Here is a 16,924-nt window from a genome sequence, read left to right on the forward strand (position 1 = left end):
CAATACCTAAACTAACCAACTACCTTACTAATATTAATAAGCAGTAATTAGGAGCTTATTAAGGCAAAAGTCGTTGTTAATAGCTAGTTAATATTGAGAATTGGACCCTAATCTAAAGTGTATAAATATGACACCATCAAGTCTGCATTTCTCAACTTATAAGATATTTTAGTTTGAGGCCCTCCCACCTTTGTCTGAAAGAGAAATCTATACACAATATCTGATTATAGCTCTTCATTTTTACACAGTTTATAGATGCTTACGTGTACATTTGTTCTTTGTGGCGATCTGGACATGCAGCTCTGAACACAAAACCACAAGAGCACATTTGTTTAGACAGTGACATTTGCCCTGGTATCACATATAGCCTACCACACAATTGTTAAAAAAAAAACTGTAATAAACGTAAACTTGTAGAACTCCTTATAAGTCTGTAATTTTAAGATCACTTAACTTTGAAATCACACAGGATTAAAAGTATTTAAAAGTAAAGCTTATTCTGCTTTGTCATCAGCAATGCCATGTGTGTACTTTAGTGATCCACTGAATATGTTTTAGGCGATATGCAAGTCTCATCAAATGCATGTAAAAGTAATATTTGTAAGGTAGGCCTACAATATAAATATAGCTGCAAGCGTCAATCATCGGGGTTCAAGCACCAGTGGCCCATGTGAATGATTAGTGATCCAATTGAAATGTATCTTGAACCTTCACTGGGTTTGATGAAACAGGTTGGAGCAACACACTGGTGTCACAAAGGCTTCTTATGCCGAGTTCAGACTGCATGATTTTCAAAATAATTGTGTCACTGTTGTTTTCACACTGCGTGACTATCTTGGGTAACATTCAGTTGCTGGTGTGTTCACACTGCACGATGGATCGGCGACAGGAGGTTTCACACTGCATGACTTTACAAAAGAAAGAATTGTCGACAACTTCTCCCTGGTACGCAAACTACGTTTCACAACCAAACAAACGCGAGAAGTGGTAAGGAAATAACAGAAGATCACGCGTGCGTGAGACCGGAGTTCTCGCGCGACACTGAATTTGTTATTAAAAATGATAGCCTACAAGAAGATTGCGATCCAAATTGTCTGTGCGCTGATTTGCAGCGAAAATGAGAAAAACAAACAGTTTATGCAGGAGGAAATGGCTGGGAAGACGAGGGGAGCAAGGACTGTGTTTTGCAAAGAGAGTTGGGGGAAAATAAATAATTTTACAAATGTCCTGCTGTTTCTGCTGGTCATGCTAATGTTTGTGCTTTGTTTCTGTTTGATAGAATTGTATCTATTAAAATACTGATATTCTGGTCTATAACTCCTCCCTGAACATCCTGCTGTCCTGTATCTTGCTCTCTCATTGGCTGTCGGTCATCGCTGATGTAGGTTTCAGTCAGAACACTTTTCACACAGCAGGATTGTGAATCGCCGACAGGTCCAGATATTTAACATGCCAAATATCTCACGGGCGTCGGCGACTCTCTCAGATCGCGTCTTTGCTCATTCACACTGCGTGATTGTCACTCGCGTGAACGAGCATCGGTTTGCCTGTGATTTCGGGCATTTGTCTGCGATTTCTCAAAACTTGTATGCGAGCCAAAATCGGGGCTAAAATCGTCTGAACTCGGCATTACACACATAGACTTTTAGGGCAGAAAAATGAAGAAGAATTCAGAAGAAGCCAATCAGTTCAAACACAAAACGGTTTCATCATTGCTGCTTAGACCCCAAAAATAAATTGTCAGGTGATTATTTTTCCCCTTAATATACCATATGTGTATCTGGTGACACTTTAGGGTCCAGTTCTCACTATTAACTATAGTTGCCTATTAGCATCCACATTAGGATATTGGCTGTTTATTAGTACTTATAAAGCACATATTAATGCCTTATTCTTCTTGACACCTTGAATTCTATTCAATACCTAAGCAACTACCTTACTTATATTAATAAGCAGTAATTAGGAGCTTAATAAGCCAATAGTCATTGTTAATAGCTAGTTAATATTGAGAATTGGAACCTAATCTAAAGTGTATAAATATGACACCATCAAGTCTGCATTTCTCAACTTATAAGATATTTTAGTTTGAGGCCCTCACACCTTTGTCTGAAAGAAAAATCTAAATCAATGTGCTTTTTAAATAAAGCTGGTTGGAACACTCTTCTTATCCCGATAGCAATTAATAATAGAAGTGGTCTAAAATAAAATAAAAAAATCTGTGGAAGTCTCAGGACCAAAAAATGTTCATCCAATTTTTGCATTTGGTCGGTTCGCGCAGACATCACGTCATCAGCATTTTCCATGATGTGGCTATGCAGAGTTGTAGACACGACAGACAGTCACAGAGAGCCAACGTTCAACAGTCACAAGCAACAACAACAACAACCTTATGCTGTGTTCACGGCTTCACGCCATGTCATAATTACCGTACTTAAGAGATGGCAACCAGTGACGTTCTACTCTGAGCTGTTCGGACTCAGAATTACTCGTTTCTATGTCAACACTCAACTTCGAAATGAATCTGCAACAGTCAGGTGGTACAAGTCCGAGCTCTTTAAGTTGTTTACGTTCATTATTATTATAATGTTATTTGGTTTGAGACATGAGGTAATTTAACGCCATCTCTCGTGACGCTTCAGACTCTACTCTGTTCATGTGTTTTGAAGGAGGCGTGGCTTTGGAGACGCTCTGAAGGGAGGGTGGGATCTAATGAAATCTAGATGAAAATGAAATTCAAATCTATAGATGAAAATGAAAAAAAAAATTAAATTCTGTCATTAATTACTCGACCTCATGTCATTCCAAACCTGTAAGACTTTCTTTCATCTTCGGAACACAAATGATGATCTTTTTGATGAAATCTGAGAGCTTTCTGTCCCTCCATTGACAGTCTATCCAACTGACACTTTGACGCTGTTTTATCTCAAAGAAACTTGCTCTGACTGACATATATTAAAATATGTCAGTGCCGTTTTTTTTCAAAGGTACGTTTTTATAAAAGGTACTTAAACGTCCTTAAATTGAAGGTACAATATGCAAGAGTTGTTTGCCGCTAGAGGGCGCTACATTCCAAACAACAACAACGGCGTAGCTTGATGACGATGTGAAGGAGCGTGGAATGATGGGAACTGTCGTTTTAAACTCCATCGTGGATGTAAATCAGTCAGACGGGAATCGAAAAACCATATTCATGGATGAGGTAAAAAAAAATTTTTATAATGAAATGCTTTTTGTGGCGAGGGTGGCGTGGTTCAGTGCGGTCTGTAATGGGAGAGAGAAGAGACGAGCGGGAAGTAGGTCAAGTGCAAATGACGAACACCTGTGTCTTATTGCAGTGATCGGCGTGGAGAGACCGCTTATAAGCCGCGCGCTGGAACGAGAGAGAGAGAGACTGGAGAGAAAATTTGACGCAGAGAAAGAAAACCGGTGGATCCTAGCTCTCATTTTTGAACTGTTTTATGCCGTCGCGGTTGCCACGGTGAATGCGCGTTGTGTGCCACTTTTGTTTGTTTTGTTTTATTTTAATAAAGTACGAGTCCCAGTCAGGCAGACCCCTGTCTTCTTCCTTCATGACTCTTGAACCTCATCACACTTTTATTTCATTAAAATGAATTAACCGCAAGAAAAGTAGCCTAAGGTTTAATACTAAATTGGTTATCATAGATGTTACTGCATGTCGAATTCATTATTGTGATAACGCTGTGCAGTTTTACGTGTTCTAAACAATTGTTGTTAAAGTACATTCGAACATACCCACATCATTTGCCAAAATACTGATTAATCTTTATGTATAACACATGCTATATTTATTTACATGGCCATAATCAGGCGTGATAAACAATGTCAATAAACTAAACACAAATCTAAAGCAATAATACATCCCTTACATAAACATAACTATTAACGAATGCTACATTTGGAAAATATAAAATTAAGCATGCTTTGTCGACAGAACCAGCTGCAATCGGTAAAGAATAACTGTGTTCCGTAACGACTGCACGAAACAAGCTAACGTTTTTAGCTTGATAGACGCTACAACTACAACTTCCGCATTTGTCAAGGACTCCACGCAGTACGAGCTGAAACCGAGGGTAACTCGGATATGACGCAATTGACTGGCGACTAGTTGGAAACATTTGGGATATTGTATTCCAAAATTCTTACATATTGTAGCTTTAAGGCCTAATCCTGGTTTAATCTAAACCTTGTCTGTGAAACCAGGCCAGGCCTACATCATTTAATTTAGGCTTTTATTCACATTTAACCATTGATCAGCGGACATAAACAGAAGCCGAATAATTAATGACAGAGTTTTCATTTTTGTGTGAACTATCCCTTTAAGGCAACTAAATCACTCAGCAGTTGTAAACCAAAGTTACTTCTGCCCTCTGCTGTATGTAGTCAGAAGCTACAGCTGTAAGGAAACAGCACAAAAACACGTATTAATTTTGCAGACGTTTTTATTGAAATGATCTACAAATGAGGGAAATTGATTTTTTTTTACGCAGGGCTAGTCTCTCAGTTCTAGCATAAAGCCTACAGGTCACCCTAACCATGACCATGAGTTGTCTACTTTTGTTGTAAAAAAAAAAAGTGAGAATTTGATATTTGCTGTGTTCATATGATGAATTCTGCAGACTATAAAGTTACTGGTGAAACACACACCTCTAGCTTTGCTCCTGATGATCATGATCACTGCGATCACAATCAGTTTTACCACAAACACACATTCATTGAAATTACATCCTTTTTAATTCAATGTATGGTTATGATCACTTTCCACTGACAACCATAAAGTAACGGCATACACATAATTTCAGACACACACATAACCATCACGGTCCTTCTGTCCTCCATCTGTTGGTAAACTGTAATGGTGGACACTGGGACATCTGAAAATAACAGCAAGATGCTGGTGAAAACTGAACATCTTTATCCAGACTCAATTTAAACACTCCTTTAATGTCTTGATTTGTCTGTCAGTAAACTATGATATTTTTTTAAAATCAAATTCAGTGTTAAGGAACAGTTCTAACAAAACCAAAAAAATGTTTAGGTTATTTTGCGTCATGCTCCTTTCAAAAACCTTTGAAGTACATTAACGAGAAGAAAGAAAAGAAAGTCAGATTGTATTTGAATACTTATGGACGATGGCTCTTTCTCCTCAGTAGTGTAGAAGATTTGAGGCTAGAGAGAAACAAAGGGCAAAAGTTAGATTTCTGTTCACATGTATAATTCTCATTCAAAATCAAAAATAACAATTAAGAATCAAATGATTTAATACTCACAGGCACAATTTGCTCTGTTAAACCATAAAAGGGTTCATACAAAATAGCACATTTCTCTGGATAAAAGAAACATTGGAAATTCATTCAACTTGTGAAAGTATACATAATTTATTTACTTATTCTATAAAATGCATTCACAAAATTCTCATGTTTTACGTAAGGCTGAGGAGCTAAACAGCAAAAGAAGAAACTTCATTGTGCTTCCAAGGATGTTGTGCATGTTTGGGTTTTTACTTCACTTTAATTGCAAAAAAGTAGTTTTTCAGAAACAAGGCCTATGTTATATAATGTAGCAAAAGTTAGCATGAATAAATTAATTAGTACAGATATACCAAATATTGTTGTATGAAAATGTAAAAGGAAAGAAACCACTCACACAAAAAATTACATTTTGAAGAAGTAAAACGGCCTATTACACAAATTGTGAGCTCAGGAAGTGGCCATTATCATTGTTTCCAGTGGCACTGCATTAACTTTGCAACACTTTAACACATGTCATTTGTTCTTTATGTACACATAGCCTATGGTTTTGGCTTGGTGTAAATGTTGTGGTATGATGTCGTCACACTAGGAACTGTTTCTGCAATACTTTTTTTTCTGTACTTCCAGATTGACATCTTGATATTCTCCTTTAGAATAGTCTGATATTATAGAACTTTATAGTGAAGCAGAGTAGAGGATTCAAAGAGTCTCCTATGGCAGTATTAAGCCACAGCTAGTAGAAATCTAGCTGGATATAGTTAGAAATCAGAACTAGGATAGTATATTTGTACTTTTGACAGTATACTGATAATTATATAAATGGACTATTTGTCATATTAATTTCCCAGTTCCTGAAATACCATATCCATTTTTTTGTGATGTTGTATTTTGTATGTATATATTAGTTCATGTAGCCTATCATCAATTGTAATTAACCTGCAATTCACATTCTCTAATTCATGCAAGTTATCATTATGATCTTCATGTAAAAAATATTTGTGTAATATAACATACAGCTACTGCCCTCTGATGTAGAGAGGAATTAAAGCTACAGCAGTAAGTGAAGCATTTATTTTTATATTAATTCATTTAGAAGACATTTTTATCTAAACATACAAATGAAGTATGTTACAGCAATTCATCCTAATGTGAAAATAAAGTTGCTGCTATACACAGTTCTAAAACTGCATCATGTAAAATATAATAGAAAATCTCAACAAATTAAAATTTTTTCCTAAAAAAAAGTAATCATGTAATTGTCACATGTCTGTCCTGTCTTGTGATGCACATGCGTGTGCACATGTGCTCTTGTCATTGTCTGGTCCCTCCCCCTTGTTAGCTGATTATTGGTTTATATGTCTCACCAGTCCTCCACGTTACCCTCCTTTGTTTGCCTCCCTTTTTAGTCTACCTGTGTTTGCTTTCCTGTGCTTGTTCGTTGTTATTGTTACGTGTGTTATGCCGGGCGTACACCAAAGGATTTTCACAGTCCCAGACTAAAGACCGGCAGTCTTTGGGAATCTTACTGGAGTCTCGGCGCGCTCCCGTCGTCTCGATCGTTAAATGTGAGGTGATAATCTGCAGTCGGCGACCCGATTTATGCCAGTCTTTCTCTAGTCTTTCATATCAAACATGTTTGATATTATCGCAAGTCTTTAGTCTGAGACTAAAAACTGTGAACCCAAGTCTTTAGATGTGAGCTGATAATCTTATAAAGTCTTTTCTAAATCTTTTCAAAGTCTTTAGGTGTACAGAAAGCATAAGTCGCGTGGAGTTCTGTGCCTGTCCTGTTCTGCCATGTCTGTGTTGGATTAAGTTCTGAGACCTTGGATTTCTTTTGTTGGTTTCTTTATTTTATGTTTTATTAAACCTTTTCATTTCACTCCGCACTTGAGTCCTCTTTTCCATTCTCCACTACCCACCGTAACAAAACACCCATGTGCATCACAAGACAGGACACACATGTGACAGTAATATAATTAGGGCTATCAGTAAGAATGCTTGAGTCAGTATGCACAGTTTAGCATCAGTAAGTATGCACTTAAGAAATGTCATTGTGTTATAGCTTTTGTCCTAAATGAGGTCCTAACTGAAAATGCCATGGTTACCAAACAGATAATATAGGATTATAAAATGGATTGTTCCGTCGTTGTGCTGAATTTCGACCCCAAACAAATTATTACCCCTCTAGCATTGGTAGGTTTAGGATTTGTTTTGGGGGAGGGGTTAGGATTATGCAATCAGGTACTGACTTCAAAGTGGGGGGGAGATTCTGATTGAGCCTCGTTTGAAGCCCTTGTAAATTACTCAACAAACACACACCTGTGACCGCATTACATTAGTATTACTGCACAACTGCCGTTTGTGATTCTTTGTTGCTGCATGTGTTGCTTGGCAACCTCTTTGGAACTACATTGCTTGGCGGAGGAATAAATGGGTTATAACGTTATATTTTTTGTTGCTGGTGTTTATTTTTTTAATAAAAAAAATATTAAAATGAATATTTTTATGGAGTAACCGTTTTATAAAAGTGTGCCTAACAACCCCCCTTAGCTGTTCTAAATTCACTGTAAATCACTGCTTCACGGAGCTTATTGCTTTATTCTAAAGTTAGGATCTCTCTGTAATGCTGTTCTGTATCACAACTCGACTTGTCTAAAATGTAAATAAACTCTTTGCTGTTGCACTGCACACATACTATACAGTGCACATTCTGAAAAGTTTTTTTCATGGGTGATTTGGTGTGGATAAATGTATAAATTATATAGACTAATATCATTTGGCTATTTGGTGTCCTTTTGGTGTCTCCAAGTGTCATTTTTTGGAAAGACTCCTAAATTTACCTTGTAAAAAGCTTGCAGTTTTGTGAGAATCACCCTTCAATCTGATGGTTTACTTTGCTGGATATAGCAAATGATGGAGCTCTCTTCTAATGATCTGATGATCTGATTCAGGTGTGTTTGATAAGAGAGACATACAAAAAGTGCAGAGCGGAGAGGAGTGAGGACTAGAATTGGGAACCCCTGGTTATATATACACAACCATTCAAAAGTTTGGGGTCAATGCGATTTTTTTTTTTTTTTTTTAAAGAAATTAATACTTTTCTTCAGAAAGGACGCATTAAATTGATCAAAAGTGACTTTAAAGACATTTATAATAATGCAAAATATTTCTTTTTTAAATAAATGCTTTTCTCTTGAACTTTCAAAGAATCCTGAAAAAAATGGTTCACGGTTTGCACAAAAATATGAAGCAGCACAACTGTTTTCAATAGTGATAATAATCATAAATGTTTCTTGAGCATCAAATATTCATATTAGAATGATTTCTGAAGGATCATGTGACTGAAGACTGGAGTAATGATGCTGTAAATTCAGCTTTGATCACAGGAATAAATTACACTTTACTATTCACATAGAAAACAGCCGTTTTACTTTGAAATAATATTTCACAATATTACTGGGTTTTTGTATTTTTAATCAAATAAATGCAGCCTTGGTGAGCAAAGGAGACTTCTTTTAAAAACATTAAAAATCTTACCGACCCCAAACTTTTGAACAGCAGTATACATATACAGGTGAAACTCGATTAGATTAGAATATCGTGCAAAAGTTCATGTGTTTCAGTAATTCAAATTAAAAAGTGAAACTAATATATTTAGTATATATAACTATATACATATGGATGATTATACTTTTCAGAGGGCCAACATTTCTGCATTTAAAATCCTCTTTTTTTTTTATTGATTTCATGTAATATTCTAATTTTTTGAGATTTTGAATTTGGGGTTTTCATAAGCTGTAAGCCATAATCATCAAAATTATAACTTTTGCAGGATATTCTAATTTTTCGAGTTTCACCTGTACATACATAATATACATATGAAAGGTTAATTGAATAATTCACATATTTTTCACTTATACTTTTACAGTAAAAGTTTGTTTTTCCTCTTCAGGCCTGCTCTTCTTTCTTTAGAAAGTCTTGTGATTATTAAATTATCCATGTAGTTGTTGTCTGTAACAGTTGTGGTGTGGCTGATGGAGTCCGTGTTAACAAACGTGTAGAAAGAATTCACTGGGTTAGTCTGTGTGTGCTGGAAAACTACTAAAGCTGAAGAATGATCAAATCTAATCCTGAACACAAACTCATCAGAAACACAGTCACAACATCTTAATAGCATTGCATGTCAAAATTAATCTCACACCAACTGGTGTGACGCATGCAGGGAACTATATTGAGATCTGTATGCATATGTAATGCCATTATCGTCATCAGAAATAAGATTGAGGAAGAGAAACTTGCATCTTCAGCTCAGACAACCAAAGCCTGCCAGTTAGTCTTTGAGCTTCTTGTAAGGAAATGAAATGAAACGAAATTAAATTAATTGCATAACAAAGCATTTTAGAGATGCTCTCAGCACATTGTGTATGCATTTACATTACTTTCATTTATAGATTGTGATCTAACTGTGAGTAACTGGTTACACCACCTTTATTTGCTCCTGATGGGGGTCACAATCACTGCCACAGTCATGATGACGAGACTAATAGCAATGGAGGAGGAAAAGCAGATGTAGAAAAAAGATACTCCTTCCTCATGATAATCTGTGTAAGTCTCACTGCGACGGTTCACTACAGAATTAATCTCGTGCACACAGGTGAATGAAACAGGTGGACTCACTTTCACATCAAACACACACTTTTCATTTGAATAACACAGTGGGTTAATCAGTGTGTAGTTGTGTTCACCCTCCACTGACAGCTGGAAAGAGCTCTTAGTGAACCTCCTGCCAAATGAACACATCACGATCACGTGCTCTCGGTCCTGCATCTGTCTATACACTATGATGTTGGGCTTTGGGGCATCTGAAATAAAACACACCAACATGAATTAATGTTAAAAAAGCATAAAGACTGTGTTTAATGGCATGTTTTTACTAAGTACTATTAAACTAAGATTTTTTTCTTCCAATTTTAGCCATTAATTTCAGCCATTCAACATTGTTTTCTTGTAAGCACTTGCCAAAATGACCATTTTGACAATTTTAATTTTGTGTGGTTTTGTCCATTTAAGCATGTGTCAAAGTGTGTGTTAACAGAGTGCGAATTGAGTTATTTTTGGCCTCCTTTGCATATACACTGAAACGCAACAGTTTTGTTTTTGCCCCCATTTTTCATGAGCTGAACGATAGAGAAATGAACATTCAATTCACGGGCAACAGCTCTGGTGGACATTCCTGCAGTCAGCATGCCAGTTGCACGCTCCCTCAAAACTTGCGACATCTGTGGCATTGTGCTGTGTGAAAAAATTGCACATTCTAGAGTGGTCTTTTATTGTGGCCAGCCTAAGGCACACCTGTGCAATAATCATGCTGTCTAATCAGCATCTTGATATGCCACACCTGTGAGGTGGATGGATTATCTCGGCAAAGGAGAAGTGCTCAATAACACAGATTTAGACAGATTTGTGAACAATATTTGAAAGAAATAGGCCTTTTGTGTATATAGAAAAAGTCTTAGATCTTTGAGTTCAGCTCATGAAAAATGGGGGCAAAAACAAAAGTGTTCCGTTTATAATTTTGTTCAGTGTATATATATATATATATATATATATATATATATATATATATATGTAAAAAAGCAATGGTTTGGTGAAAAAACAACAACAGGCTGCATCCCAAATCGCAATTGTTTTTTTTAATGCAAATAATTTCCATAGAGAGAAACTTTCTAATGACTAAACTCCCACAGGCAGTGTTAGCCATACCATCGACAGGATCTGATGGGGGAAAATAACATTAATGGAAACAATAGGTGCTTCACACCTTTAGTGCTTGCCCCTTAATTACATCACTAATTTGAATTAATTATGCCTATTTATTCCCTGCTATGTAGAAAAAGTTGTTCCCCAAATGCAACACATTTCTCTAAACTAGATTAAATACTCTCAAAACAATTAAGGCATTATTCAAAAAAGCCTTACAGCACCACAAAATATCCACCACTTTGATTCAGCTAACTTAAATAACTTAAAGCTAAAATAAATATTATGAATGCTTGTTTTATCTTATTTGAAATCATTTAATGTCATCTTGAGGTTGGTTTAGAACCACTGCTATAGAAAGTGTCTATGGTGTTCATTAAGTAATAAATAGAGATGTTTCCGTAGTGAATAGTTGTGTTGTCTTACTTATTGGGTGGCAGAAGCCCCACTCTTCCTTTTCGAAATCATTTTCTGTGGCACACCACAGCTGGCCATCACCCCTGCCATCCACAGTGCACTCAGCGTACACATCTCCATTAAACTTAAAAGGGAAATAGCATGGTTTCCCATTTGGATTACTAGCCATCTCTGCAGAACATACAGAAATTAAACAGGGAAATCCTTAATAGGCATATTGGATATTAATTTAACATTTTGCAGCCATTATTATAAAGGTCTTAATGGCTGTTTTGGTCATACCTTGATATCCACGAGAACACAAATTTTCGTCGGTCCCATAAATCAGCCAGCGACTCCAATCACCTGTTCCAGTAAACAGCATCACATTTGGCTCATCATAATCTCCATAGTTCAAGTGCAGTGGATGTCCCTTCAATACGAGCAAGGTCTCATCTTTACAGTCCCAGGTTTGTCTGGGGTTAGATTCATTGCAGGGCAGAAGGATAACTTTGGACCTGTCTTCGATCTTCTCGACCCCCAAACAGAGACTAAAAGCGAGGCTGATGATTCGTGAAGAGGATATCCACTGGAAACGCTGAGCTGTGAAAGATGCGTCGCATGGCGCAGTCAGCACTACAGTAGCACTCGCGGCATACACACATTTGTTGTGGTCCTTGTTGTAGATGAGGAAAGAGCTGGTACTGTCTGAATATATGAAAAATTATATCAGACTCTGTAATAGGCAGCACATTTCATTATGAGTTCAAGTTGAGAAAAATGTCTATTACTAATTAAATGTAACACAGGGGGTTTCCTGCTTCATAATGGGAAAATTTGGAACATGTCTTTGGTCTCAATATAATCTCAATACAAATGTTTTAGCATTTATTTGTTCATTACATTACACATACATCATGACTTTTGTGTATTTGTGTATTGTAAGCGTAGAAAACAGTGTGTACATTCTTCCGGTACATGTGTGAATCTATTGCACATAAGCTGTTTCTGGATTCCCGTGCATTTGTGGATCTGTGTGCATCTATGGAAGATATGATCATATTTTCACTTAATATACAGTATGTCCTCATAAACATGTAGCTAAATATCTCTGGATATACATTATTATTAGACAGTGTTTACATTAACAGATATTTTGAGTTAATAAAGTTGCATATATGTACTGAGGACTCCACCTCCTATTTTCATCCCTAAATGTGCTCAATTACATGCTGTAATACCAGTAGGGAATTAGATAATTAGAGCTGCCTCTGAATACAAAGAGACACAAAACACAGCTCAGATAGTTTTATGATTATAAAATAAGGTGCTTCATGAGCAATAGCTCAGCTTATATCACTGACAGTGCAAGTTAAATCTAATTTTACCTTAAAAATAAATGATTTTGCTGTAGAGCGTTGCAGTATTATGCTATTAATATTTTGAAGTGCTTTTTCATTTTAATCGTACTCAAACACAGCAACAATTCTATGGACTCCTACCTTTACAGTAGATAGACAAAATCTGAGGCAAAGAAATGTGATCTACTTACTGAAAGCTGAGCAAAGGACCAATAAAAAGACATAAAGCAGGTTCATTCTTGATGCAGTCCAGGCAGACGAGCAAATGATGTCAGAGATCAAATTAAAATAAGGAATAACACATTTTAATTTGTAAAATTATGACAAACAAATGAATCAAGTAAATATGAAAATTGAAATAGCAAAAAATAAATCTAAGTAATAATATCCAGAGTATTTTATCTAACAGATGAAGTTTGTGAAGATCAGAGTATAGAGAAAGAAGGCCCCAAAGGATTAAGATTTCTCCAGAATGCAAGGAGAGAAAAAGGCATTGTGTCTTCTTACTCTGAACCTAAACATTTTATATGTTGTGCTTACGTAACAGGAAGGAATTGGGAAATATATTGAAATTCTTTGTGCTGCTCTTGCAACTACTGCAAGATGTTGGAAATAAAAGACATTGCAATATTTTGTTTTTCTGCAATGTATTGCAGAATAAAAAACAACTTCACCAGATGTCATGAATAGCTCTATTTGTAAAGAATTAATCATTGTAGAATTATTGGGGTGATATTGTAAGGGAGTGAATCTGCGTAGAAAATAAGAAACAAATTACAAGCATAGATAAATACAATAGAACAAAGATACAAATGAAAAAAACAGTGCTTAATGTTTTTCAGGTAAGTTTCAGTAGTATTCAGGTACAGAAATGGAATAATCAAATTTAAAATAACACTTCTTCACTGTATAATATTAATCTTTGTTAAAGCTACAAAAGGAATTTCCTGTATTTTGTTGTTTGATTAAAATTAATGCCACAGACATGGAATACATAGATCCAATATAATGATACGCATCCGTTTTCTTTCGCAATTTTTTTACATTCACTTAAGCCATAAGCGACTGTGTTTACGGGGATACTCACCGAAACAGGCATTTTGACAATTTTTCACGTTCTGTAGATCTAGCAATGTGAGAATATAGTTTAAATGAATCCCTTTTCTTTGCATTTCACATTGACATTACAGTACAGAATAATTCTTTCTGCATTATCCTGTACATTGTATAAGCATTCATTTCATGTGTCATTGAACGGAAGAGAGGCTCTCGGGAGAATGCATTAACGTCACATCCTTTTGATTTTCCCAGTAAAAACGTCCCGAGTCCTTTATACTGTAACAACCGCACGATATTCAGGGGAGGCAGAGACCAGCACACTAGGATGGCAGTTTAACACAACTCTTTATTAATGGTTAAAACACAATACCCCCATTGCTCAGTATGTTGGTACACAAGCAACGGGCTCACGTCCTGGCGTGAAGGATACACAAGAAATCTCCATTCAGTGGACCGCATGCAGACTGGCTCACGTCCAGCAAAGAGGATACCCAGGAGCCGACTCGGTTACTAACGTAACCTCGGTTCCCTGAGAGGAGGGAACGAGTATTGCGTAAGTAGCTTACGCTATGGGAAAACTCCTTTTCTCGAGAATACTGAAGTCTTTATGTAAAACGCATTGCAGCTGCACAGCTGACAGCAATGAACGAAGGAAGCTCGTCATTGGCTGTGCTGCGGCAACTTGCTCGAACCAATGACGGGGCGACTCTGAATGCGCGACCAATGAGCGCGCTTCGCGCCCGCGCGCGTCAGAGCCCGTCGAGATGGGCGTGGCCAAGAGCTATTTATTGGGCGCCCCGTCATGAGAGTTCTTTAGGTTAAAACGACTGAAGCGAACTAACCAAGCACAAGCACGGCAGCTTACGCAATACTCGTTCCCTCCTCTCAGGGAACCGAGGTTACGTTAGTAACCGAGTCGTTCCCTTTCGAGAGGTCTCTCCTATTGCGTAAGTAGCTTACGCTATGGGAACACCATGCAAAACGCCGTGCATGCTGAACTTCGCCTTATGATAGCCAGAGGCAGGTGCCTGAGCTGAAAAGCAAAGTTATCATCCAACTAGCCGGCAGAGGCGAGCTTTATATGTGGGAAAAAAAATACAGAGCGGCTAGAAGGCGCTCAGTGTGACACAAGCACATACATAATCTAGATACGAACTCGTAGTTCAACTAGCATCATGCTGAGTACATTGGAATGCAATGTCGGGACCTGTAGGTTGTAGAACCTTATAAATGTGGACGGTGAGGCCCAGCCTGCCGCCGCACAAATATCCTCGATCGGTATCCCGCTCGACCATGCCCAGGAAGAAGCCACACTCCTGGTGGAGTGTGCTTTGACTCCCCAGGGGCATTGAAGTCCCTTATCTTCATAAGCCAGTGCTATAGCCTCAACTATCCAGTGAGAGATTCTCTGCTTTGAAACGGCGGAACCTTTCGTACGGCCGCCAAAGCATACAAACAGTTGTTCTGTCTGTCTAAATAGGGCAGAACGCTCCAAATACACTCTGAGAGCCCTAACGGGGCAGAGTAGATTAGCGTCGTGTTCGTCTGCTGGAGACGACAGCGCAGTTAGGGAGATAACCTGTGCTCTGAAGGGAGTGTTGAGCACTTTAGGAATATACCCGTGTTTCGGTCTGAGGACGACCCTGCAGTCGTTAGGTCCGAATTCTAGGCAGGCAGCGCTTGTCGAAAGCGCGTGCAGGTCGCCCACTCTCTTGACCGAGGCGTGTGCCAGCAAGAGCGCAGTCTTAAGCGAGAGCTGTTTAAGGTGCACGGTTCGGAGTGGTTCGAACGGGGGCCCCTTAAGAGCGACTAGGACAGTAGCTAGGTCCCAGATCGGCACTGAGGGGGGGCGTGAAGGGTTCATCCTCCTAGCGCCCCTTAGGAAACGAATAATTAGGTCGTTTCTTCCCAATGGACGTTCAATTACAGGGTCGTGTGACGCTGTGATGGCCGCCACATATACTTTGAGCGTGGAGGGGGTGCGGCCCGCCTCCAGAAGCCCTTGTAGAAAAGCGAGTACGTTCGTAATCTCGCATGTTTCAGGGTTCAGGCCCTTGGCATTACACCAGTCACTGAACACTTTCCATTTCTGAGCATATAAGCGTCTCGTGGAGGGCGCCCGCGCCTCAGCAATGGTTTTTAGTGCTCCGCTCGTGAGGTTCCTGGGAACCCGTTGAGGGGCCATGCATGAAGGGCCCACAGATCGGGGCGGGGATGAAATATCATTCCGCTGGCCTGACTGAGGAGGTCTGGCCTCAGTGGAATCGGCCGTGGTGCAGATTGCATTTGCATCAGATCTGGAAACCATGTTTGGTTCTTCCAGAGTGGGGCTATCAGAAGCACTGCGTTTTGCTCCTCTCTGACCCGACTGATGACCTGTGGCAGCATCGCGATCGGGGGAAAGGGATATAAGGGGCGGCTCGGCCAGCTCTGGGCGAGTGCGTCCGTGCTTTTCGTGAAGAAAAGAGAGCAGTGCGCGTTCTCCTTGGAGCGAAGAGGTCGATCTCCGCTTTGCCAAAGGTTTTCCATAACCACTGAATCGTCAGCGGGTTGAGAGCCCATTCTCCTGGGAGAATCTTGTCTCTGGATAGCATTTCTGCCCCCTGGTTCAGGGCGCCTGGCACATGCGCTGCTCTCAGCGAGCGCAAGTTGTGCTGGGACCATAAAATGAGTCTCCTGGCCATTGAATGTATGGAGCTCGACCTGAGTCCACCCTGGCGATTTATGTACGACACTACCGTCATGTTGTCCGTTCGGACCAGACCGTGCTCGTTTTTTAGATGTGGAAGCAGGGCTGCCAAAGCTACCGCTTTCATCTCCAGACAGTTTATGTTTAGGCGCTTTTCCGGGTTTGACCAAAAGCCGGAGACAGGCCTGCCCTCGTAAAGGGCCCCCCAACCTATTTTGGAGGCATCTGTCGTTATCATCTTTCTCCTTGTGTTCACACCCAGACTCACGCCTGACTGGTACCAGTCGGCGGCTTTCCAGTGCGTCATTGCTTTTATACATGCGTGGTTCGCTCTGATTAAAAGGTGGCCCGAACGCCACGCGTGAGTAGGGACGCGGCTCTTGAGC

The 16,924-nt window shown here is 38.9% G+C and overlaps 2 protein-coding genes across 5 annotated transcripts in view; both read right to left on the reverse strand.

The window, feature by feature from the left end:
- LOC143732376 (macrophage mannose receptor 1-like) overlaps nt 1-16,924 on the reverse strand; it is a 74,516-nt gene that overhangs the window by 52,865 nt on the left and 4,727 nt on the right. For 2 of the 4 annotated variants that reach the window (XM_077223388.1, XM_077223391.1), the window contains exons 2-3: nt 11,733-12,137; nt 11,460-11,621 (exon numbers count right to left, since the gene is read on the reverse strand). In XM_077223388.1, the coding sequence (XP_077079503.1) occupies nt 11,460-11,621; nt 11,733-12,137 (567 nt within the window). Of the gene's footprint in view, nt 1-9,460; nt 10,136-11,459; nt 11,622-11,732; nt 12,138-12,981; nt 13,397-16,924 lie in introns of those variants that run through there. The other 2 variants (XM_077223389.1, XM_077223390.1) reach the window with 2 other exon arrangements.
- Nucleotides 7,254-16,924, reverse strand: part of LOC143732378 (macrophage mannose receptor 1-like) — a 32,839-nt gene continuing 23,168 nt past the window's right edge. The window contains exon 5 of the transcript XR_013201100.1: nt 7,254-9,467. The gene's annotated coding sequence lies outside the window, so the exon portion shown is untranslated. The remainder of the gene's footprint in view (nt 9,468-16,924) is intronic.

This window comes from Siphateles boraxobius, unplaced genomic scaffold, assembly GCF_051911475.1.
Source record: "Siphateles boraxobius isolate OS27281-9 unplaced genomic scaffold, OSU_SipBor_1 9, whole genome shotgun sequence".
Lineage (NCBI taxonomy): Eukaryota > Metazoa > Chordata > Actinopteri > Cypriniformes > Leuciscidae > Siphateles > Siphateles boraxobius.